This window comes from Diadema setosum, chromosome 2 (assembly GCF_964275005.1).
Source record: "Diadema setosum chromosome 2, eeDiaSeto1, whole genome shotgun sequence".
NCBI classification, from domain to species: Eukaryota; Metazoa; Echinodermata; class Echinoidea; order Diadematoida; family Diadematidae; genus Diadema; species Diadema setosum.
Window position 1 is genome coordinate 17,188,343 of NC_092686.1, and position 25,799 is coordinate 17,214,141.

The 25,799-nt window shown below is 38.1% G+C and overlaps 1 protein-coding gene across 1 annotated transcript; it reads left to right on the top strand.

The window, feature by feature from the left end:
* Positions 1-661: 661 nt before the first annotated feature.
* LOC140246192 (probable E3 ubiquitin-protein ligase makorin-1) lies at positions 662-22,703 on the top strand. Its single transcript, XM_072325638.1, has 7 exons — positions 662-921; positions 10,625-10,756; positions 12,679-12,899; positions 15,260-15,492; positions 16,941-17,152; positions 18,679-18,789; positions 19,258-22,703. The coding sequence occupies exons 1-7, from the start codon at positions 842-844 to the stop codon at positions 20,003-20,005; spliced, it is 1,737 nt and encodes a 578-aa protein (XP_072181739.1). The 5' UTR covers positions 662-841; the 3' UTR covers positions 20,006-22,703.
* The last annotated feature ends 3,096 nt before the right edge of the window (positions 22,704-25,799 follow it).

Here is a 25,799-nt window from a genome sequence, read left to right on the forward strand (position 1 = left end):
TGAAAGAGGCTCGTATAAAGGCTGCTAAATTTGTATACTTTAAATAGCACAAGATGGGGTCTACTTCGTTAAAGCAGAGCTTACACAAATTAATCTTCGTTTCTCAATGGATGTCTCAAATAGTTCCCTGCCCACCATGGGAAGTACCCAGTGGCCGATTTACGGGAGGAGGGGCCAAGGGTTCCCCCTCCTCCTTCGGCTGTCAAGTGAAAATGTGATGTGGAAAACGCCATAATTATGATTGTATTCAGACCCACACAGTGTGCTCCTAGCACCCTGTCTCAGGCTCAGCTAAACGTCTAAAAATGTGAAGACTTTTTGTCGTTGTTTTGCTTGTCATGGCCCGGCCATTGTCAGGGGGTTACACCCCCCCCCCCCCCCCCCAATATAGCAAAAAGCTTGATCCGCCCCTGGTCAAAGCAGGTCAAAGGATACACGCAGGCCGCGCCCAATCATGCTGCATTCTAGCGCGCGCGCACGCCCCCTGCGCAGCTGTTCATGATCGATCAAGCGTATTACGTTGTATCGATCTGCGAAATTGACAATAACATTTAGGGCAGCAGGCAGCAGAAACACTTCGTTATGATGCGATAGGCAACAAATTGACTACACAATTCCAGAGAGGCGAACGTACGTACTGACTTACAGTGGGACAGACGACGACTTGTGTAGCTAGCTAGAAGAAGTGAGACCAATCTTCACGCAAAACTGCACAGTCCTCCTGCTGTCTGGGTGGTGTCGTCGTCCTCAAACAGATTCATCGAAAAAAAAATAGTTTCACCCATTGTCGATCCCCTTCCCGGCATCGCAGAAGATAATTCTGAAGACAGTGCGTTTCATCATGGCTGCTGCTGGTAGTTTCATGCAGGTCGACATGCCGACACACTCACACTTTGATTGGCGCAAGAACATCACTTGCAGGTAAATAGATTCTGCTATTTCTAGACTTTGACGTTTACTAGATCTAGACAATAGACGGTCTAGGCCTAGGCCTACGTCTCTATTTTGGATGAAAATCAGACACAGATAAACATCAGTCTGACAAATGCAAGATCACCAATTTACATAAATTTAGATCTCTAAAAGATCTAGATCTATATCTCTGTGGTGTTGTCATGTATGAAAGAATCTACAAATTACAAATACAATGTCAATGTCAGAATGAACAAGCATCATAAAAACAGAGTTTGGACATGGACATGCTTTTAAAACTAAAAAAGCTGCTGAGACCGTCTTCTTGAGTTTTAATGGCAGTGAATGATAGGACCTTCTCTGGTTTTCTAGTGTTTGTACTTTTTGTATTTTACTTGCACCTTTCTCTTTATATAGACCTATGTTTTTCTCCCAAACGTCACTGTTGGCCATTGAATGCACACGCACCCCATCCATCCCAGCCTAAAACTGCGACCAGCTCGAACGCAAAGCGTTTGGCTCCCACAGTATAACTGTGTCCAAGGAGCTCCCGAAGCTCCCCGGGGTTAATCCCAGGCCAGTTAGAATGAGCAAGAAAGGGGACAGAGGTTCTGCCTTCTTCAAGACAAGACATTCAATGGGACACAGCTCCACACCCAGGTTAAATTTACAGCAGAATTCCTGATTAACCAGAAAGCATTGTTAGTTCATTCACAATGCAGATTCCGCGTACCAATCACCACACACCTCTCTACTGCATCTGACACACCGCACGGTAAAAACCCACTCCAAGATTCGACCTCCTGTGCAAGAATTTGACTGCGCGCAAACCAAAAGCGTAGGACTTTACATGTAGGCCCTACAGTGTAGAAACTAGCTGGCAGTAGAATCTTGGACAGGGTTATTTTCTTCTGTTAAAGGGAAGATAAACCCCAAGAACAATGTGGATTGAGTGAAAGCAGCAACATTAGTAGAACACATCAGTGAAAGTTTGAAGAAAATCGGACAATCAATGCAAAAGTTATGAATTTTTAAAGTTTTGGTGTTGGAACCGCTGGATGAGGAGACTACTAGAGGTTATGACGTATGAGTGGACTACAATATCAAGAAAATATAAAGAAAATACTACAAAAATCCATTTTTCATGAAAATTACAAATTCCATCAACTTGATATTGACATATGTTAAGGGTAGCAATTATTCCCCCTGCTTTCTGAAAGCGGTTGGTCCACTGCTCTTTCATAATTCTAGAAAAGTGAATTTTTGTTGAATATCCTTTATATTTTCTTTGTATTGTTGTCCACTCATACGTCATATCCTCTAGTAGTCTCCTCATCCAGCGGTTCCAACACCAAAACTTTAAGAATTCATAACTTTTGCATCGATTGTCCGATTTTTCTCAAACTTTCACTGATGTGTTCTACTAATGTTGCTGCTTTCACTCAATCCACATTGCTCTTTGGGTTTACCTTCCCTTTAAGTGTAGCTTCATGCCTGAAGGCTGAAGATTATGCACTGTACTATAGTGTGTGAGAGTGTGCAGCCGTATGTGTGCTGCATCACTCAAATTCTACAAGTAGTGTATTTACAACATATATATATCTACATGGAGTGCAAGTAAAATTCATAATTTCGTATATATGAGCTGCAGTAACGTCTCCCTCAAGAAGGACTTGAATACCTCGAGAGAGGGTGAGTCAGCCGGGTCTGCTGGTAGGTGGTTCCAGTCCACGTCCAGTCTCTAGAAGTTCTGGGGAAGAAGGATGAGCTATGCACCAATTGCACCAGATTGGTGCATAATGGTATTCTAAAGGGGAATTTAATATGCCCCCTTGGCCTTGAAGAAGACGTTGACTTCTGAAGGTGTTGTTGCCATGGTTGAATTATGGACAGCTTGCCTTTTATTTACTTTCTGTACAATGTACATTGTATGTCACTTACAGCCACTTATTATCCAAAATGCCTACACGATTATCTGGTAAAGAAAACGTGCATCAAAAACTGTTTTTCAGCATGTAAATCAATTAAGGGTAGTACCCAATTAGGCATTAAGATTAAGTAGAGAGTACTGTATCTACAGAGATATGTCTCTTCTTCCTAGTAAAGTGACTGCAATCAAACAGCTGATAATCATGTCAATTTCAAGGGTCGGCATTGCACATTGCAGTAGATCCCTAATTTATGTTCACGATAACTTTGGCACTGATGTACATTCTCTAATTAGTAATATCCTTATCGGCATCTCAAAATCTGCAAACCCAAATTGCATCAAAATCACAGGATATGCTAACTACAATGTAGCTCATCATTTCCAATCACTAACTTAAATTTGATTCAAATCAATTATTGGCAAATTTAAAGCTAGAATATTGATGTCATCTTTCATGTTCTCACTCATAACAACTAGCTTTTCGTGAGCCTCTGTTCACCATCACGGCGTATCCTGCCTGCACTATGTGAACCTGAAATTATTATAAACCTAAGTTTAATATTATGTGACATATATTTCAAGTAAGAGCTTAAGTACAGTCCGTAACCAGGAGCTAAAAATCAGTAATATGGCAAGCTGAATGAAGTCAGTTGATAATGCAGATCATAGGGCACACACAAACACACAAAGCTACAGACATACACATGCATACTCAGATGACTTCTTTCAACATGTCATGATAATTGTAGATGCTCATGGATTAATACTTAATATGTCACATGATTTTAGACAGCTAAAGTCAGTTTCAGATTGTGCTGGCAGCGTCCACCATGATGGCAAATTAGAGTGATTTAGTAATGCCTGTGATTTTGATGCGATTTGGGTTTGTTGAATTTGAGATACCTACATGGCTATGAAAGTAACCTTAACTTTAACCTGTTGAGAACGGACTGATTTTGCTACTTAAAACATGTATTTTCCATAGACACCTGCCCGAGTATACTCAGGACTCGTCCTCAATGGGTTAATTGGCTTGTGTTGTTGTGGATAGATAAATAAATAGAACTGATCAACAACAACAACAACAACTTCTGACCCATTACCTCTGTCAAGGGAGGAGGTTATGTTTTCATTGGCATTGGTTTGTTTGCCTGTGTGCAAAATAACTCAATAAGTAGTGTAGGGATTTGGATGAAACTAAGAGGAAAGGTTGAGAATGACACAAGTAACAGGTGATTAAATTTTGGTAGTGATCTGGGAATTTTTATGGAATTTATGGTGGATTTTTTATATTTTGGCAGGTAGGATCAGCGAACTTGGGAGTTCAAGCTGCGCATTTTTGAGGTTTTCATACGCGCACTGAAGTGCGTGCTCTAGTTTCTGCTAGGGCGAGGTGCCGCGCAGCTGAGGTTTGATAACGTAACAAAAGGCTTCTATATTGGGAATTTAGGGGATTTTCAACATGCATCGGATGGGTGGAAATCACTGATCTCTATGGAAGAACAAGATCGTAGACCCAGTGGAAATTAGCTGCTTAGCGGAGGTCTGCGTTCTCAGAGTAGTTGTTGATAGGTGAGCCATGTGGCAACATGCTGTGAGCACTTCATAGATCCCAACCCATATTTGGTAACATATTGTCCTTGCCCGTAACTAGTCTATGCTAGTATTAGATTGAGATCTAGAATCTAGGCTCCCTACTTGAACCATTCTTATTCTTCCAGTCACATTTCTGTACCTTTAGTGTGACGACTGTGATTGATGTTAGTGACACTCTGCACAGCTAAGCTATAGATTACAAGTAAACCAGCTGTGCTGAATACATAGAATTTTCTCAAACTGTGTAGTTCTAGATCTATTAATTGCAAGCCAACCAATTCAAATTTCAGAAACAGAGGAAAAAAGAATCATGTTTTAAGACCTCTGACATTGCTACAGTGTAGGGTAACAAATAAAGTAGAAAACTAGAAGTCTAATGTAAACGTTCAAATCAGCCAGCTTGTGTGAAATTCTGCTGCGGAAACTGCTGTCGGTGCAGAAGTAGAAAAAGTTTCTAGTTGATAATAATTTACAATATTCATAAAGCACTTATCACAATTAAAATGTCTCTAAGTGCTGAGAAGAAAGAGAAAAAGGAAGGAGAAAGATGTACAGTTTCAGAATGTTCAGGTCTACATACATGTACTACATGTATGTACAGTATTTCTGCACTTGCTCAGGCATGAAACTATGAAATGAACAGATGAGTTTTTAACAAACATACATGTAGATTTATTCACTTTTTAAAGTAATGTTGTATTAGATTTATCTAGCTTAAATACCTTAGATTAGACTTCTAAATGGTAGCCTCACTATCTGACTAGGAACATGTTAGAATTGAGCTGAACTCTGATGCTGATTATACAATAAGTGCCCAAAGTGTACAGGGGGAAAAAAAAAACCCACCAAACTGTAGCATGAATTTGACTGAATTGAAATGTCTGCATGACTTCTGCAGACACTTTAAATATCCAATATTACTTAATAGCAGTGTCACATGACTATGGCAGACATCTAATTGCTGAGAATGATATTCCATGTCTTTTGCAGATTAGTCCGAGCAAAAAGTCAGTTGTTACAGCGTGTGTCATGATGTGTTGTATGCACTTATCGAAACTACTGATTTCCTTTATGTGCATGTGTAATTGGATCCCCGTAAACAGCTACATAGCAGCCCACGCTGAAATCACATGTACAGTTGTACTGTATGCTATTGTAAATAAATAATAAGGCTTTCATCAAAACATTCAATCAAAAATCAAAAGTGCAGATTTCTCTAGGTTATGTTAACGTGATATCTTGTTGCTGTGTGAGTGGCACAAACCCAAACAATCACTTTGATTCACACAGTCGGCACGGTTGATTGAAGAGTGGCCCAATGTTAATACATAGATTTAATGGCTGATACTATAGTTCATAAGACTCATTTCATAAAACAACTAATGCACAGATTTAAGTTTGTCATTGTAGTGGAGATGCAGCACACTCTCAGGTACAAGTAAATTCACAATGTCGTAGTGTGCTGCATCTCCACTATGACCTCACTCTCCCTGTGCAGTATAGTAAATGCTGCGTAAGAATGTGACCCGCGACAACGGTTTCAGGCAAAAGTCGCAAGAGCAAATTCCCTCCTAGGCGGGGTATAAAGATTTTGACCATTATTTTTGTCGATTTTGGTTTTTTTTTCAGAAATTGAATCTTTGATATCTCTTTTGTACATCTACACTAAATTTCACAGCATAACACTAAGTTGAAAAACAGATACGATAGGGAACATGGTTTAAGCATATCAGAGTGACAAATCGCCACACAAATCGTGCAACATACGATCGGAAACTGACTTTTTAATTGTGCTTGTAGTAAATATGACAGCAGGTTGACTCAAAAAGACGTTAGAAGAGAGAAAAGGAGTGGTCATAAATGACCAGTATTCAAATAATACACTGTAGTAAACGTCAAAATTGCACCAAACTAAGTAAAGTTGTGTTTGTTTGTTTGTTTGTTCGTTTGTTTGCTTGCTTGCATGTCTACCGCACAATGCAACACATTCACAGCTTGAAAAACAAAAACAAAAACAGGAAGCATGACCCTTTTCATCTTTCTGCCCTTGAAAGGGTCCCAATGACAAAATTTACAAGACAAATCAACCGCTATGAAAACATGATTTGTAAAGATGTGGAAAGTGCCACCCGCTTCTGTGACGTACATACACACAGGCATAGCGTGTGGATGCCATTGAGTAATACATGCACCATACACACGCAACCAGCAGCTTGTAATTATCGTATCCGCCATCTTGAAAGACGTACTGGTAAACAAACCTGAGCGAAACGCATTGTGCATTCGGCTCCATACACTGAGTTTCGAGGAAGGTGCCCGGGAAATTTGACTCTCTCAGTGAGCCAATCAGAAGCCGCTATGGTTGCTAGAGGCGGAGCTTAATCTCGATTGGCACTACTGTACGGATGGGTGATTTTCACCTCGCATCGCCGCTGGGCATTGTCTTTGAGCATGAGGGGAATCTTCAAAGCCCGTTTTCTCGCAATTTTGTCAGGCTAACAAATAAAAAAGTGCGTTATATTTCGCTTTATATGACCACTTACAGTACCGGAGAATACAAGTGTTGTATATCAATGTAAAGCTTAGGAAATGGGCAAAGTGATTCAATGAAAAAATGAATTTTCAAAATTCCCGACTTTTGCCTGAAACCGTTGTCGCCGGTCACATATGGTACAGAGTACCAGTTGTTTAACATGAGGGTAGTGGATGCCGTTATTCTTAGAGATGGCCATTGAGGACTGCACATGACAACTTTCTTTGGTGGTGATTCATGACAATTTGACCTTTGTACAATGCACCAATGGCAATACAGCAATGCCTGTCACATTTTTTACTAAAAGCGTGCAAGCAGGGAAATATATGAAGGAGTATAAAATTTCAAAACTGCATGCATCATCAGATTTTTGGCTGCTGTATTGTTTTCTACAGCAAGAAGTGCTACACTATTATTATACTCTTTCATACAAAGATTAATTTCAGTGGCACTATTTTCAGAAGGTGAACTGTATGACGTCACATAAAATGATATAAAGAAAATATAAAGACAATTCCACAAAATTCAAGTTTTAATGAAAAGTACACATTTCTTGATCCGGTATTGACATACTGGATCAAGGATAATAGTATTCCCCTGGCACTGTCAGAAAAAGGTATTAGTCAAGTGCTCTAAGCCTCTTTCATTGTATTAGAAAAGGGAAAAATATGTTCAATTCTCCTTAGGCTTTCTTCATATCATTGCGCGTACATGACATCACAACCTGTAGTAATTAGTCTTCTGATACAGGGATGGTGGCCCTGAAACTTTAAAAATTCAGAGTTTTTTAACCCGATTGTCCGATCATCCTCAAACTTTCACACATACGTTCTAGTCTGGCCAACTTGGTTTTTGGCTTGTGAGTTTTGAAGCGTGCAATTGGTCAAAACTGTTCTCATGATCTTCATGGAGCCATGTCGTTACCAAAGTGCGCTCGCACGCAGTGTCCGTTGTTAACTACCCCTTTGGCTACATGTAGCTTTCATTATGATGTCTGAGAGTACATGCTAACTCACTAATGTGTAATACGCTGAGTGACGACATGGCGTCCAATTAATAGCAGTTGTACTGACTCTCTTTATATATATACGGCACTGACATTTATCATGCAAATAGCAATAGTCTCCGTACCTATAAATGTGTCTCCCATTTTTTTTTACCATTATTGGAATCAAGGGACAAATTGTCTTGTTTTAGGACATTTTCAAGTAGAGCAGTGATGACTTTGAAGGGTGGGGCTGCTCTCAGTACATTTTTTTTTTTTTTTCAAACCGAAACCATGATGCTCATAATTTTCCTTCAGTTGTATGCACTAATAAACCAGGGGAGAATTATGAGGGGATCTCATTGCCTTGATTGTGATTGTGGCCAATAGCACTGCTTCCAGACAATTTCTGAAGATAATATATTTTCATTTTGATATTTTAAACATGACTGATATATCAGTGAAACTTCTTCTGTTCTACTTGTTTGATTTTTCCTCTGTCAATCAACATCCTTAGGTCCTCCACATCATATTTCCATTGACATTGTCTGCAAACAACCAGTTGTAATAATGGAATTGCATATTATGGTAGTCATAAACCTCCATGGTATCAAAAATTACAGTATACACTCAGTGTGTTATATAAAAAAAAAATGCACTCAAAGTTCATATGAACATAAATTATGTTTGTAACTCTGTCTCTGAGGCAATACAAAGATCTAGTAGATGTATAAGTTGTTTTCCTTTACACCTTACAGTTGTATGTGGATCTTTTTATCTTTCATCGCATAAAGAATGAACAAAGAACATGCTTTTCACTTTAAACATCCACTTGCTATATTTTACTGTGTAGTTATACAATGTACTGTAAAACGAGGAATGTTCGCGATAATTTCATGCCACGAAAAAGGCGGTCGGCACCAATTCGCAAAAATTTCATGCCGCGAATATATCATGTTTTACAGTACATCCATGTAAATACTATACATAATGTAAGCCCTATATTGTCAAATTTGACCATCTCTTTGCAGTCTTCTTCAATTTAACATTATAGCAACATCCAACAAGGAAGTGTGTTTTTGTTTAGTGATCATGCAGTTGGCACAAATTTATTTTTCTAGTAATTCTTAGTGAAACTGACATATTCATGGGGCACAATCAATATATGATATCGCCTGCCAGGAATTTAGAGCAAGTGAGATTATATCAGTGCCACACTAAGTCTGTCTACTCTAGAAGGAAATAGCCCATTAATCAAAGAAATCCATACATGAGAACTGAACATTTTGCTTTGAACCCTGCTGTCTGCACCGTATCAGGGCAATTACCCACCCCCCAGCTAAATACTGGTTAGTGATAAGGTTAGAGTAAAGATTAGGGTTAGGGTTAGTTTTACGGTTAGAGTTTGGGTTAGGATTAGGTTCAGGATCAGGATTAGGGTTAGGGTCAGTGGAAGGGTCTACTGGGGTAATTGCCCAGGGTGTACTTGCCCTGTACCCATTTGTACACTACGATAAATGTACCGTATAGGAATATACTGTGATGATTATGACAAAGGATTATTTTCTGTTAAACCATTGTATGACATTGTTGTACAGTAACACTGAATACACAGTGCCCTTCTGAGAATTGAGTAGTGCTTGTTTAAATCATAGCATGTACAATATACAAGATTGCATATTATATCAACTAGAAAGTGGTGTTTCTGCTAGATATAGCTTTTTTTCTGTATTTGAAGATGAGTTTGAGATAGATTGTTATTGGAATCTACACACAACGTACCAGTCCCTGTATATATTTCACTGTGCAGTATACTAGTAGATGATTACTGTACAGTATTTTCCTGAACTCTGTTAGAATAGTGATGACTAAGTTCACCATCAGGGTCATTTTTAGACTTCATATCAAATTTTATATGCAGGCATGCATTCATGTACATGTAGCCAAAGTAGGCTGTCAGTAACATACTGAATATAAATCTTACTGTATGTAGTCTGTTGGTGCACAGCATCAGCTATCAGGTGGTAAAGAAGTACAGAAACTGTATTGTACTGTGAACAGTAGTAGCTACACTTTACACAGGTATGGCTATGTGGGACAACATTGGCTGAATAGTGTTAACTATTTGTGTATGACTGAGAGAAATTTCTCAAGTATTACGCTACATTTTTGGAGGTCTTTGGTACATGTACAGTACATTTGCAAACAACATGATCATGTATTATTATACGTTCATGCACAGTGTACACTGTGTTGTTACAACATTTAGCATTGTGATATACGGTACATGTATTCTGCCAGACTGATTTGAAGTGAAGGCAAACTGAGCAAGAACAATGTTGGGAGTTTATTACAGCATATCTCGGTTTTACGTGCAGGGAAAAGACAAAATTATGTACATGTACCGGTACATGTACAATGTACACTGTGTATATAAATAGGAGGCAGTGATGTGTTCTTTGCATTAATTTGCCTTAATACCCCAGTGATGTACTGTAATACAATGCAGCTAATCAAGAAATGTTTACCAGAGAAAGAATTCAAGTGCAAGGTAGGAAATTAATCTGCCATGGTGAGTTGTATAAAAAGCTGTGACACCACATTGCCATGAGCTATGGAATATAATCTTGCATGATATATGTGTTTGTGTTTGTCCTTTGTTTTGCAGGTATTTCATCCACGGCATGTGCAGGGAAGGGGAAAGATGTGCATATGCTCACTACAGGTCTGACCCCGGGGTGAAGTCCAATGTGTGTCGCTATTACCTCCAGGGGAAATGCCTGTATGGAGAAGCCTGCAAGTAAGCAATCTGTCATGTATATTGTCACTCACAATTAAATGTCTTGTGTGTATGTACAAAGGGCTCATGCTCGTTTCCGTTGGAGCCGTAGCCCACTGCAGGTTGGAAAGTTCACGTGTGAGGGGGAGGAGCTGTGATATATGCAATGACAATATAAAGGAGAAGCCTGTTGTATTCAAAGAAGATATGTGCTTCCATACTACGATGTAAATATTCTTACACACAGGTATTTACAGCATTGCAGTGAGAAATCACTATTTAAGTTCGGATCTTACATTGTAGATGTGCTTTGGTTAGTTAATATCATACTTTTTGTACCACTGTTAACTTTCTGTGAGGATTTGCACACTATATAGAAGCATGTGTAGTATTTGGGTTTGGAGTATTGGCATCTTTTAACCAGGATAAAGAGAAGCTTGGTGCGTAGTGGGTAATCCCATTTCATGTTGTTTTCTTTTTTTTTCTGGTAATGCACAGAAACAGTTTATTTCTATGGAGATAAATTGTGGTGATTTGTATTTAAAATGTGTCCCAAGTTGACCCTTTTTTATGTATTTGCAGCGTTCCATTCAAGTACAATTGAAGTTTTGCTCCTATTGAGGCAGAAACTGTTCAGCATTTTACTGTGTCAAAGTCATGACCCTGGGTTACATGCTCTGCTGAAGTCAATTTGTGCAATGAGTAATATCATTGGGGCACACAGCTGACTAGACAGCCTGCCAAATTATGACATTGTATAGTATAGGGCGTACGGCATGTGTGTGACAGTGTGACTGATCTGTGAGACCAGTGAGATGCTTGGCCATCTGCCAGTTGTTTGTAACAATGCTTATCCAAAATGTCAGCTCAATGTGTTATCTGTAGAACTTGTATGAAACGGTCTCTGTAAAAGATTATCCTGCATGAAATATTTCACATTCGATTTTACATGTGAAAATGTATGATTGTGATAGCTTTTCTCATCTTGTAGTCCTTGTACAGTTCTGCGCTGTGGTAAATGTATTGTATACTTTTAGTTGTCCTGCCTTTGTTTTAGTATTATATAAATGTGTTAATCATGAGTCAGCTTACCTTCATCCCAAAAAGCTTGTTGCTGCAACCTTGGCCACCGCACAGTATTTGGATTATATACAGCCATTCAGTAAATATTGCCAAATCTTTATACAGACCACAAAAATTTCAAAACATGATTCTGGCATCTGTGAAAATATGCAAATTTTGTTGACTTCAAGCAACATTTCATGTTCAAAGAAACAATGACACGCATACAATGTACCTGTTCAAGCAGTAACCAATATTTTCTGTCTGGTCAGGTCTTACTTTTATAGACAAAAAAGAAAAGGGTGTGCTGAGAATGAGCACAATGTACACTGTCTGTATTTAGACCATGGTCATAGAATACAATGTGTTATGGATGGAATAGTGACATTATTGTAAGAAGATTCAGAAATCAAAGACTGAAATTCATGTTATGATAAGTGATGTTGCATCATACATAATTATTTTGTAATGAGCAGTGCTAGGTTTTTATGGTGATATTCTTTCTTCATAAGAATTTTATTTTTATTTTTATTTTTATTTTTATTTTTATTTTTATTTTTTTTATTTTTTTATTTTTTTTTTTTTGGGGGGGGAGTATTTTCTTCGATTCAGTCGCCCTGTTCCAAAGAACCATCCACACCAAATAGGTAGTACATGTTTTAAGATAAGAATAATGTTTTGATTTAACACACTGTGAGTTTATCAAGTCATTTTCCATACAGATGGAAATAATTATATACTTCTCTATACAAGTCACCATTGCTAAAACATACCTTTATATACGTGTAACTACAGAAATACTTATTAGGAGCTTTCACTAAACATATGAATGAAAGGTACTTACATGTAGGTATTTGAACATGTTTTGATACCTGTTTCAGGTTTCAGCATGTAGCACCAGCCAACCAGAAGGCCAGCGGCCCATCGCCCACTGTGGTGTCGATGAAAGACAAGGACATCAAGTCAAACCTGACAACTCTGGGCCAAAGTGGCAAGGAAGAGAGTGAGAATGCCCAGCATCAAGATTCGGGCAGCAAATACCGCATGGCAGACCTCATCAATGCCAAAGAGTTCATCCCAGGACAACCATTCCAAGGGTCATGTAAGACACAAATTTCTCAATGGTTTTGATTTTATAAGAAACATCGACTGCTGAACAGCATCACCCAAAATATTTCCATATATGTGACCTTGCATCACAAAATGAACAAAGAGTCGCCAGACATGGAATTTTAGTTGAGGGCAGATTCTTAAAGAGCAGACTCTAAGCTTTAAGATGTATAACTCAATTCAATTGGACTCCCCTAACCTATCTAAATACTGGAAAGAAAGCACATACTCTGGAAAACTGTGAACTGGGAAAAGAGGCTGTGAAGTACAGAGTCTATTCAAGCACTATAATCTTTACTAAGCTGTGCTAGCTGTGCAGTGAAATTAGGGACAAAACACAAAAAGTAAACCACCGGAGCAACAACGATGAAGGAATTATCAGATTAAGCTGAAATTTTAGCATGTTCTATTGACACATTCTGTCCATGATTAATCCTAACTTTCAAAGCAGTAGAGTTATCCTTTCAAAAGTTATTAGACTTGAAAGTGAAGAGTGTGTAAAGGATTTCAAGAAATGAAAAGGGGACTCTAGGACATACTGTTCTTCCCCCCCCCCAAAAAAAAAGGGTTGTAGAAAAACTGCTGAAAACACATTTTCCCATTCATGTTATGATCCCAAACTTATGAATAATGTAGAAGAAGGATACGCCTTTCAGAAAATATGAAAAACTCAAGATTGACTTGGTTGACCCATTTCATCTTTTTTGAGTCCTCACATAAAATCAAGGGGTGCATCTTTTTGTTTGTTTTGTGATGCACGGTCACATAATTATGTAAAGGGATTCTTCAAACAAAAAATTATGTGAAAAAGTGCTATGTAGGGACATTACACAGTCTCAGCAGTGCAGTTGGTTTTAATATGTATGGTTAGCTTTTATACAGAGCAGTCCACATTTAGTGTCGTACATTTTCTTGACAGGAAGATAATTTTATTACAGTTGAAGTAATCACCTTACAGTCGTAAGACCTATTGAAGCTCATAATATCATACAAAAGCAACAATGAGAGTCTAGGATACAAGTTTGATGATATGTTTAGAATAGAGCAATGAAACTTTTCAGTTTTGTGAGATTCTGTGTTATGTGAAGAGAAGTAAGCGCCATGATTTAATGAACCTTAACCCTATTCTAACTGGGGGGGGGGGTCAAATTGACCCCCCCCCCCTCGACGTTTCGCGCCACGATTTCGCAACGCGCAAAGCTTTTACCGCGTCGTTTCACGACTTTTTTCATTGAAGTCTCCCGCATATTTTGGGACCAAATTTGCGACGTCCGGGTACACCGTTTTGAAGTTACGTAATGTTTTGCATATGCATGTCAACCAAAAAACAGCTCAAATTCATGATATCGTGTGCAAATCCAATGCAAATTGTGTGTTTTGGTTAAATTGATATAAATTAGATTATTTCAACTTTTAACCATTGAAATTAATCGATTCTAGTGTAGATAAGCCTGAAAGAGTGCCTGCAACAAGTTTTGGCAAAAAAAACAAAAGAAAACAAAAGGTTGAAAAAACAATAAAATACATAAGAAATTAACAAAACAATAAAAAACAAAAGAAATTAATTTCAATTGAGCTATTTTTTTATACAAAAATTGTTTGATGTGTCTTGAGGAATTCTGACACAAACATTTAGCAATCCTCCAGTCTTTTTAATGGAGTTATAGGTAAAAATATGATTTCATGCACAAATTTGCATAATTAATTTATTAAAAATAGAAAGGCAATATTTTTCTATTGTATGACGATGTAATCTTGTAGTTGACATCCAGCTCTATCTTCAGGCAAAATTTCACGGCGATCGCGCGATCGGCGGCCGAGATCTGAAGGGGGGGTCAAATTGACCCCCCCTCAGTAAAAACTTGGTCTCAAATAGCCCAGTTAGAATAGGGTTAAGATCATATATATTTGCATAAACTTTAGTTTTGAGCATCAAATCTTGATTACCTAATGTGACATTTTAATGAGGCATAGTTCCACAATTTCCTAAGTCCAAATGTAAACAAGAAAACTGATTAGCTTAATTTTGTTCATTAGTGATAGCAAAGTGAATTAAGTTGGCATTCTGGTGGTTCCCAATATTTAGAATGTTGAGAAAATTTGCAGTAGACATATGATAGCAAAGTGAATTAAGTTGGCATTCTAGTGGTTCCCAATATTTAGAATGCTGAGAAAATTTGCAGTAGGACATATGACCAAGAATGAAACATTGCACATTTCATATTACATATTCAAATTTCATATGTTTCAAGAGCAAAATAAAGAAAAGCATCAATTGGATAGTTAAGTTAAAAGGAAATATTGTTAATGAACTAAATGACTGTTTTTCTCTACATTTTTCTGGAACTGTAGTACCTCCAACCTACAGTGCGGCAGCCAAGAAGAACGGTGAAAGTAATGCTCTGGTCATCTCAGCAGAACCTGACAGCCCTGGGCCTCCTCAGGGAGTCCTGTGCCCGTATGCCATGAAGGGCACGTGTCGCTATGGCACTAAGTGTCTCTACATGCATGGAGAGGTCTGTGATCTCTGTGGTGAGGCTTGCTTGATGCCATTTGATGACGAGCAAAACAAGCAACATCGATTGGTATGTATTCCTGTTCTCCTCGTAAGTCATTATTTAATACAATGATGCCAGACAAAATGAACAAGAAATTGTTTTCTGTATATACCAATGTATGTTCAATTAACATATCATCTCAGAGGAATTCAAACTATACTTGAGAGCTTTGATGGCATTTTTCTTCAGGCTTTCCTTACCAGCGACTGAAGTTTGCAGTCTTCTTCTTATCTTTAGGGTGACTTTATTTGTACTGATGTGATCAGACAAGTATTTGATTTGTACATTAGCTATAATCTTAGGCTGAAGTAGATATTAATTGATCAAGACCACTTAACAAATTGTTTCCATTATTCAGTTTCAGTTTCAGTTTAGTTTATTTCCACAAGTTCAGGTAAAAACATATAAATATACAATCAATCAGTTCTAACCAATACATATACAAACCAAAAATTATTTTGGATAAGTACATAATCACAGTTAAAAATTAAAAAGTGTGTGTTCAAGATTGACATAACAATTAAAATAAATGGTGGAGGAAATCAGCAGTAGGTCATTGGCCTTTCGAGGCTATCCCATGAGCAAATATACAATATTAAAACTGTATGTCGTTATACACTGTTTCATAAATCATGAGTCGTATAAAAAGAACCGGATTTGCAATAAATAGGGACATGAAAAGAACATTCAAAGGGAAGGAACCAAGACATACCAAAAGCAACCATAAAAGGGTGGGACAAAAGGATGGGCAAGAATTATAATTAAATGCAATTCAAAAAAAAAAAATATACAATTTGTGCATACAATATTCTATAAAAATCTGTAAAGACAAACAAAATTACATATCATCACAATACTGAGTATCATTGAATATAGTGTGCAGCTGTATAAGCATTTGTACACACAGTGAAATCCTCAAAAGGGAACATGTTTTAGCCTCTTTTTCATATATTTCAGGAGACAACAACACCCTTTGTCATACAGGCCACATATTTTATTCTAGATTGTTGTGTTGTACTGTGTTCAGGTGTATGTCATTACTGTCTCTTACCATAGAGTCAATAGTTTGGAGAGAGAGTATGCATAATTCAAATAGGAAACTGACAGAGCTTATATGGAAGTTGTTAAGCAGTAGCAGAAGAGAGTTTGTTCACAAATTACAATTTGTAAAGTGTGATACTTGAGTAAATGCCTGTATGAAAGAGTTGGTTAACTAAGTGATTGTTGGCTGGTCGTCTTTTTCTTGATATCTACAGACCTTCATAATTTTCCAGAATTGTTTTTCTTTTTGTCTTTCCTGTTTACTAAAACTTTTGTAAAAGTGAAAATGATATTCCTGTTACATCATTCTATCTCTGCAAAATGCAAGTATGTTTGTTTTGTGAAAAGAGAGACATATATAACAATCTTTTGAATATCTATGATGGTCATTCAGTGTGTGGAAGTTTAGAATGATAATTCACATTGTATCCCAGGATTGCCTCAAGAAGCATGAGAAAGAGATGCAGGAGGCATTTCTGTACCAGCAGAGTAAAGATATAGTCTGCGGCATCTGTATGGAAACCATCATGGACAAGTCGCCACGGGAACGCAAATTTGGCATCCTCTCGGACTGCACTCACCCTTACTGTTTGGATTGCATCAGGAAGTGGCGGAGCGGAAAGCAGTTTGAGAAGACCATCATCAGGTAGAATGAATAATGCACACCTGTGTCTCTTGTGCTGTAGTTTGCTGCTGATTAATGTGTAGATATCTGCTCTACACCCTCACTTCTCAACCAGTGGGTCGCAAAGCGCTCGCAGGTGGGAAGCAATGTCGGCAAAAAATCAAATAGAAAAGAAACATACGTATGGGATCTAACTGGGCCTCAAGAGATTTGTAGGAGCCAAAGTTGGCATCGGGTTGGAAATTTGAGAAGCATGGCTCTCCACCATTTCATTGTTTACAGGGGAATCTTGGGACAACAAGGTCAGATGAAGTATAAAAACTGCATATGTAATGAGGGAAGTCATTGCCCAAATTTCTATTATGCGTTAACCTATGGCCGTGTGTTATTTCTAGAGATTACAAGGCAACTGTGGGCAAAAAAATAAAGAAGAACAAAGGAGTTTGGTGTGGAGGTTTGATGAAACAAAATAAGCAGAAAATCACCAACCATTTGGAGCGAGGCACAAAGTAGCGGATATATGACTTTTCATACCAAATGAACGAGTGACAGAAGTGATGTTCATGTAATCAATAATGCGCATGCTTCTTTAGATTAAGCCAAGAAAAAGAGAAAAAGTACAATGTACATGTAGAGTACAATGTACATGTAGTTTCTTGTCCCTGGGCTCATCTGATGAAGATATCAAAATTTTGTGTTTCACATCCCTGACCACGTCCTTTTTTAGTTGCCATTTTTTTATATTTACTACTTTTTGGCAGCCGTAAATACAGAGGAAATACACGTATCGAAGCACACGCCATGTTAATAGAATCGTAGATAGTGCATACTCACTATCCTACTTGTACTGCTAGGCAAGAATAATCTACAAACCTACCGCTGTGTGTACTGTGATACTGTGGTCCTGTATGTGGCGCGCTGTAGAGAACATCAGCACTGACATCATGAATGGACAAGTTGTCTCTGCACAACACTTGTGTATGCATAAGAGTATGAAGAGCTTGGCTTGTGTATCAATGGTTATGTACTTGTGCCCGCTATCACACTAGGAAGCTAGTTGTAGTGTTGCACTGCCTCTTGAATGGTTTTCAAACTTGCCCTAAATATTTCTCCACCTAACACACTTGCATCTGAGTCTCTAAAGTGCGGTAGAAGACACTACGCTTATACACATTACTGAAAACCTCGATGACTGCAATGCGCTGTACTCGAGTAGTGGTAGTGGGTCATAGTACTGTAATACGCACACATACATGGTAGCACAGCCAGGGGTAAGATACTTACACGTACACAGCAGTGCTTCTAGGTCACATGAGGCAGAGTATGCCATGTATATGATGTGTATGCTGTGAATGATCTATTACTTGTTATAAGGAGATGATATGTTTGAGAATATTTGATGTTGCACAATTCAGATCTGTGGTGGTATTCTTACTATTGAAGGGACTAACATATCTATTGACATTACGCATTGTGCTTGACGTGAACCAAAGAAATCTGATTCTTAACTCTGTCCTTGTCTGTGTATGTCATACTTCATGTATCAGGGGCTGTCCCACCTGTCGCAAGATGTCAAACTTTGTGACCCCCAGTGACTATTGGGTGGAGGACCCTGAGGAGAAGCTCAAGCTGATTGAAAAGTACAAAGCTGCTCTGAGGTATGTCTCTTTTGTCTTATTTTGTTTTAATGTCAGCCTTGCAGGGAATACTTTCCCTTCTCAAAATTGGATGCCGATTTTAGTCAATGGGTAAATGTTTCTAACAAAAAAGTGTATAATTCTATGTAATGAAAGTGCTCCACAAATGGCATTTCATATGGCAGTCATATCCAAAATGTATAGTGAATTTCTGTGCGATACCAGGAAAATTATTCCCTGCTTTGAAGGGAGAAGCCTTTTTAGCAGATCAGTGGGGATATCTGCAGCTGGAAATCAGTTATGTTTACAATCCATGTAATAAACATTATGAATGAAATTGTCAGTCTTATTTATCATCTCTTTCTTTCTTTCTTTCTTTCTTTTTTTCAGGAATCAATATATTATGTCCAGTACGAATGACTCAAAGAATGGTAATGTTTTGATAGAAGGATTTTAATGTATATCTTACATCTCTGCTTTGGTCTACAGTTCCAAGCCATGCAAGTACTTTGACCAGGGAAATGGAAAGTGTCCATTTGGGGCAGACTGCTTCTATCTGCATGCTTTCCCTGACGGCACCAAGGAGGACCGCTCTAAGATTCGTCACTGCCGCTCATCCAGCAACAAGATCAAGACACTGCGTCCCCATCTCCTCTGGGAGTTCTTCGAGCAACGCAACAGCCTCTTTGACTTCGGAAGTGATGAAGACGACTTCTTCCTGTTCGGGTCATCCCTCTGGCATGATGAATGGGATTACTTCAGCGAGCTGAGTGAGGCTGATGACTTTCTCGACTACCTGCAGTACATGGGATCTGACGGCGACAGCGAGAACGACTTCGACTCGGACTGGAGTGGTGACATCCCAACATCCGGAGATGGGGAGGAGAATGTTGGACCACTGGTGGAGGGTCACTATGAGGATGGAGAGGTGGACGCTGATGATGAGTGGGAAGAAGGGAATGAGGATGGGAATGGTGGAGAGGGCGATGGAGAGGATGAAGGAGATGAAGAGGAGAGGGAAGCACACCAAGAAGTGGAGGAGGAGGAGGAGGAGGAGGAGGAAGATGTCGAGGAGGAGGAAGAGGAAGATGAGGAGGAGGTAGTTGTGGGTGGAATTTGCATAGAGGAGGGGGGAGTGGGATGTGATGGGGCTGGTGATATGGTCAAATCTGTGCAAGCTGATGAGTGTGGGTACAGCGAGGAAGATTCCCAGTATTCAGATTGTGTGGATTGGTGATGGATTAGGGAGGGATCCTCAGAATTAACCAGGAGAGAAAGAAACCTGGTTTTACATTACCCACCAACCAGCCGAAGAGGAAAATTCAACCAAGCAAGAAAAAACATACTAATCATTGCTGAAGATGAGATGTAATCCGGAGAAAGGCAGTTAACTGGTCAGAGAGTGTATTTACAGCATGCTCACTGTCTGCAGTGGTTATTGGAATAGAAAATATGTGTTGATATTGGAAGGGTCCTAGAATGTGTGTAGTTGATCTGTCTGCTTTATATAGCTACATTGTGTGGTAGCATATAGAGGGATTACGTGTTCTTGTGCTAGACATTATCTGACTGCAATGTGTGTATATAAAATAAAGAGGGTGTCGCATTCTGGTACTCCTACACTGTTAGTAAGAGTTGCAAGGCTCTAATGCAGCAGTTACAAATATCTAGTTTCATTTGAAAACAAGGTTGTCTGTTGAATTCATGGAGCAAACGTGTCGTTTTTCCTCTACAAGCACAGTCGTGCGGGCCTTTGTGAAGAGCATTGAATTCATCATCACTCACTGACGTAACACTTTCAGTTTGTAGCAGACCTTACACTGGTTCAGTTATGTCTCCTTACAGTCTCCATTCAGTTGGGATTTTGTCTTCCCATCAGGTGGTGGAAGGAAGCCATTTCTGTTGAGGAAGGGGTGAGACAATTTGTTCTTCAGTTTTTGATGCATTAGACATTCACTTAAATGAGAAAAGTGAAAGCAGCTGTGGAATTATCATCAGTTCCATCGCATGGAATTGTTTGGTGCAATCAAGCAGTGCATTCAGCACCCCTAGTAATGCGAGTGGTAGCCATACGAGTGCACTGGAGAAATATCCAAACTAATGCAGAGAAGTAATCACTGTTGGTCATGTGCAGTGCCAGTATACCAACTTTTCCAAGTTGTCTTTACTTATACATGGTCTCACTGTGTATGAGCCTGAATATGATGTTACCAACTCTATGATCTTGCCAAAAAATGTTTCACTTTCACATCTGTTCAATTACAGGAAAGTCATGAACTGCTGTAGATTCATGCAGTACTCATTATAGAGAGTGAGAAATGTGATTTCATATTAATAGTTAGAGAAATATATCACAGTTGTGAAAAAATAAAGTGGATGTTTGTTACAGCACTTCAATTTTCTTGAATCCTAAGTTATACAATATAGTAATAGTACAGATCTCTATTTTGATTACAGTGAAAATAAAGACTTATTTTATATTTTGAAAAGCAATTAAATTATAGAAATGGTTTACCATGTAGATTACACTTGCAAGATTTTTTCAAAGCAAATGTTATTTATTTCCTTGTAGAACTAGATACTGTGTAGAAAACCACAGAGCAATAGATAATACCATTAAAAATTCAAGAAGATAGTATTAGTAGAGATATTTTTGCTTCAAAAGTAACCTTTGCTTACATTTGTACATGTCTATGTCACTGATTCCATTGTTATTCTAACTTTGTATACATGCCATCTGAGGGTGGACATAGGTTGTGTGACTCTGGGTTCTAAAACCAATGTATTAGAATGTGCCTGTGTTTTTATACATGTATCATCTCTTGTCCATGTGACACCTTTGCATCGATACATGTTCCAGACTAACATGCAAATCTGTGTGTAGAGAGGTCTCTTTCTGACGCACATTGGATTCTTTAGTACATGTGCGTGTAGCAGTGCTTTGTACTGTATAAATCTGCTGACCATTTGTCACTCTTCATGTGCCCATATGCTAATGCATCAGGTAAGAAAGACGACCAGTATTTCCACAATATTATACGTGCCAAGAAAAATACACTTAATATCTCTTTCTCCTTTTTTTTTTTTTCTTTTGATATAGTAGCATTGTGGTTGAAAATATTTCATTGACTGACATGACTTTGTAGTGAGAAACACTCAATAATCTTGTGTTAATGCCTCAGCTTTTGATTTTGATTCAAAGTGTGTAAGTGGGGGTGAGATATAATTTGTGTGTATGTGTCTGTTGCTAATTCAGTGTTGTATGCACGTATGTGATTGCTTTTCTTTTGACCATACCAAATAGTATTGATTCATTCCATTTGTTTGATGCTGTAGTTACACTGTCAGTCAATTTGTGTTCCTTGAAATATCTGTATTATATTGCTGTTTGCATATTTCACAAATCGTTATGGGAATATCTGTGATCATCTTTCATTTATGCAGCAGATACTGTCATTGTCCAATGAGAGAACTGAAATTCATGTCACTCCAATCCAAATAAAGTCACTGTTCAGCACACAGGCGCTGGAATAGGGTGTCGGCATATTGCGAGTACATTCCATTATCAAGATTGATTGTACTTCAATTTATTATTATCTTTTTTTTAATCAGTCCTTCACCACAAAGATAGAGATAGTGGAGTAGTTACACGTCTTAACCCTTTATCAAGAAAACATCTTCAAACACTGGAAATTTAGCAAGGGGATGACAACAGCCCCATTTCACATTAAAAAATGTTAGGATAGCAACTTTTGCTGGAATGGCAACTTCCAATAGCAACAGCCAATCAGGAAGGTGCATTCTTGTCGATTCCATGACAGTTGCCACTCAAGCAAGAGTTGCTATCATATCAACTTTTTATGAAATGGGGCCAAGATCCAGAAAGTTGAGAAACTCATGCTGCCTCATCATGTGTATGGATGACAGCCTCATGCTCCAGAACTGAATACTGTATTTGTGTACGCTGTTATTTTCACGTACAGATATTTTCGCGAATGAGGGGATCATAGACATTTTCGCAAATTGATGCAGAGAGCTTCATAAGCGCACTATTACCTCAGCGCACAGTGAAATTTTCGCGTGTTGAATTCGCGGCCCATGCGTGATTCGCAAAATTCGCAAAAATTAAACCCTCGTGAAAATAACAGCTTATTCAGTATTAATTGCACCTCGTAATGTTTGAAAAGAGCATTGGTCTTCAGAAAGAGTGTAAAAGAGTTTAGCAATGTCGTAGACGGGTCAACTCAAAATGAAATTGAAACAATCTTTAGGTGCATAAAGTAACTCAACTTGCCTTACACCGAGACAAACCTTGTCCATGCCAGCTGGGTGCTAGAATATTAGGGTAGACAGTGTCATAGAAACACCACTGTACAGATTCATGACAGTACTTTGAAGAAACTGTTTGCATCGTCGATGTATACAAGAATGTTTTAGGATTTAAGGAGAGCGTCACTACATTCAAGTCACGTTACTATTTGACATTTGGTGGATTTGATGCTGTTTTGAAGGGGGAAAATAGCCAGAAATAAAACCTATCAATCTGACTCTGTCACATCCATATTTTCTCCAGATTTGAAGCATTCTCTCCTTTGCTCTAACATTTTCTTGAAAACAAGTTCTAAACTAATTTGCTACAGAGTGGGAATCTCATGGCATAATTTATGAAACATCTTCCTGTTCGATGTGTTTTGTACACTGATATTGTATGCATTTTACCTTTCAGTTGCTCATGTTAGGTCTAAGACTTCATGAATAAGTTGACCATACCCCATGTGCATTTCAGAATCTGAATTGTAACCTTTATTTAGGAGTCATCATTACTGGTGTAGCATGTGTTATCACTTGTGATGTGAAGAAAGGAACACACATTTTTCTCAAACTGTGGTCCCATTAGAAAGCTCACAACAGTCAAAAATTTGCTCATTTCTGCTAGAAATGTGTGTATTCAGTTTATCAGACTCAATGCTGCAGTTTATGTTTAATGATTTAGTCACATGATATCTCATGAATTATGTTATGTGGCAGATGTTTATTCAAGATGTGAATACCAACTTGCCTAAACTTTGGGATGGTAGCTAAGTGTAGGACAGACTCGATATCCATGCTCGTTTACAGAATCAAGAAACCATGTATTGTATGTATATATTTCCCCAGAAAACATGGTGTTATCCTTAGAATGTGAAATGTTTCTGTGTCTTACATTTTTTTTTTTTTTTTTAATAGCCAGACATTGCCTTTTTCATTTGGTATTCTGATTATGTGAAAATCATTTATGATATTACTATATTGCTTGATATACATTCGATGTGTGTGTTGTGTTGGTATAATACTGTGGAGATATTTATTCAAACAAACCTGTAGGAAATATTTTGTACTGTTTACATCAGCTTTTGTCAAAGTAAATTTTGTACTTTTGATAAATGAATCGTATCCCATTATTATCGCAGTAACGTTATTGATAAGCAAAGGTACTTTTGTTCTTAAAGTGGACGTTGGTGCAAAATGTATATTACAATTTTCATGCTTTAGAAATTCAAGCAGATTTCTGTCAGATTGATTCATCACATGGTAGTAAGCATTACTAGCCATTGAATGATGTGTGTTGTAAGAGTGTCATGTGTATACAACTATTAGCAACAAAGAAGATATTGATACTTGTGATAGGCAGATGTGAAATTATGGAATAGTTATGACCACTCTTCTGCCAGGAAGAGGTTTCCTGCACATTTTTATTCCAAAGCACTTGATGCTAGGCCATACCTAATTAGAGACATGCACACACACACACACACACACACACAAAATACACACACATGTACACTCACATGTACACTGTAGTGTAACAAACTGAAATCAAAGGTTGCATATTATGTTATTTCTTGAGCAAGTGTCAGGTGTGGGGTGAAGGAGTTGTAACAGTTTTTATTTGAATGTTACGACTGCTTGGCACAGCAAAATCTTCCCTAATTTGAGCAAACTCTCTTGAAGCTGGTAAGTGAACAATGACTTTTGTCGAGATGCAATGTGTGTTTGAAATTGGTAGTACCTCATTTGTCAATCTTCCGTTAAACAGACCAATGTCTAACATAGCTGTGTGTGATAATTCGATCTAGGAAATGATTTCTTTATGTGTCTGTACATTTGTGATCAGTGTTCTTTGCAACTTCTGATTATTAACATTGAAAACTGTCTGCTTGTGAGAAGTAATCTGCATAGTGTTATATGCAGTAGCTATCGGCTGTAAATGTTCCAATTTGCGTCTTTCCTCACTATTGGCAACTATGAAATTTCAAGATTTCCTAATTTTAAGAAATATTTGCAGAAATTTCTAGATGAAATGAGTTTGTTCTGGAGACTTGTTTTTCTCTGGCTTGCAGGGTATGTGTAGTTTCTTAATATGCAGAATGCAAGCTTGTATCAGTGTTTTGATAGACAACTGTGATATGCCAAGCGCTGCCAAGACGCTGCATTCTCCATCTTTGTGACTTTTGAGTACTCTTGTTTAGGAGTCCCATGTAATTGCCTTGACAATGACAGCTGTAGCTTCTTACTGTCATCCGGATAACCTTACTAACAAACTGCCTCAGGATAGATTTCTGTTGAGAACACAAAAGAAAAAAAAAAAAAACACTATTACCATAAAAACTGTGTCGTTTATGTAATACAGATTTTGATGAAACTTGCTTTGAACGGCATCTGCCATTATCTACATACATGTATGTGTAAGAACTCAGTTGCACATTGAATTTACACATTTCTTTGGCTGTGCAATTCTTCTCTAGGAAGGGTTTTGTCATTTTAACAAAGTTATTTCAAGTAAGCCAAGTCAAAGTTGCATGACAATAAGTATGTCTTGCAAAGTATGACATGCAAGCCATTGTCTTGTACTGTGAAACATACAGCATGGTGATTTGCAATGAACCTACCTCTCTGTGGAGTATGATAGAGCTGCCTGGTTAGAATGCTCGTTGTGTTTATTTCATGTCAGCAGGGCCCTTCCACTGAATAGGAGAGGTAGCTACATGAGT

What these genes read in the sequence shown, in the direction of transcription:
- LOC140246192 (XM_072325638.1), top strand. Translation starts at nt 842, where the DNA reads ATGGCTGCTGCTGGTAGTTTCATGCAGGTCGACATGCCGACACACTCA. An exon ending in CGCAAGAACATCACTTGCAG is followed by an intron (nt 922 to 10,624) that starts GTAAATAGATTC and finishes TTTGTTTTGCAG; the next exon opens with GTATTTCATCCACGGCATGT. An exon ending in AAGTACAAAGCTGCTCTGAG is followed by an intron (nt 18,790 to 19,257) that starts GTATGTCTCTTT and finishes TTTGGTCTACAG; the next exon opens with TTCCAAGCCATGCAAGTACT.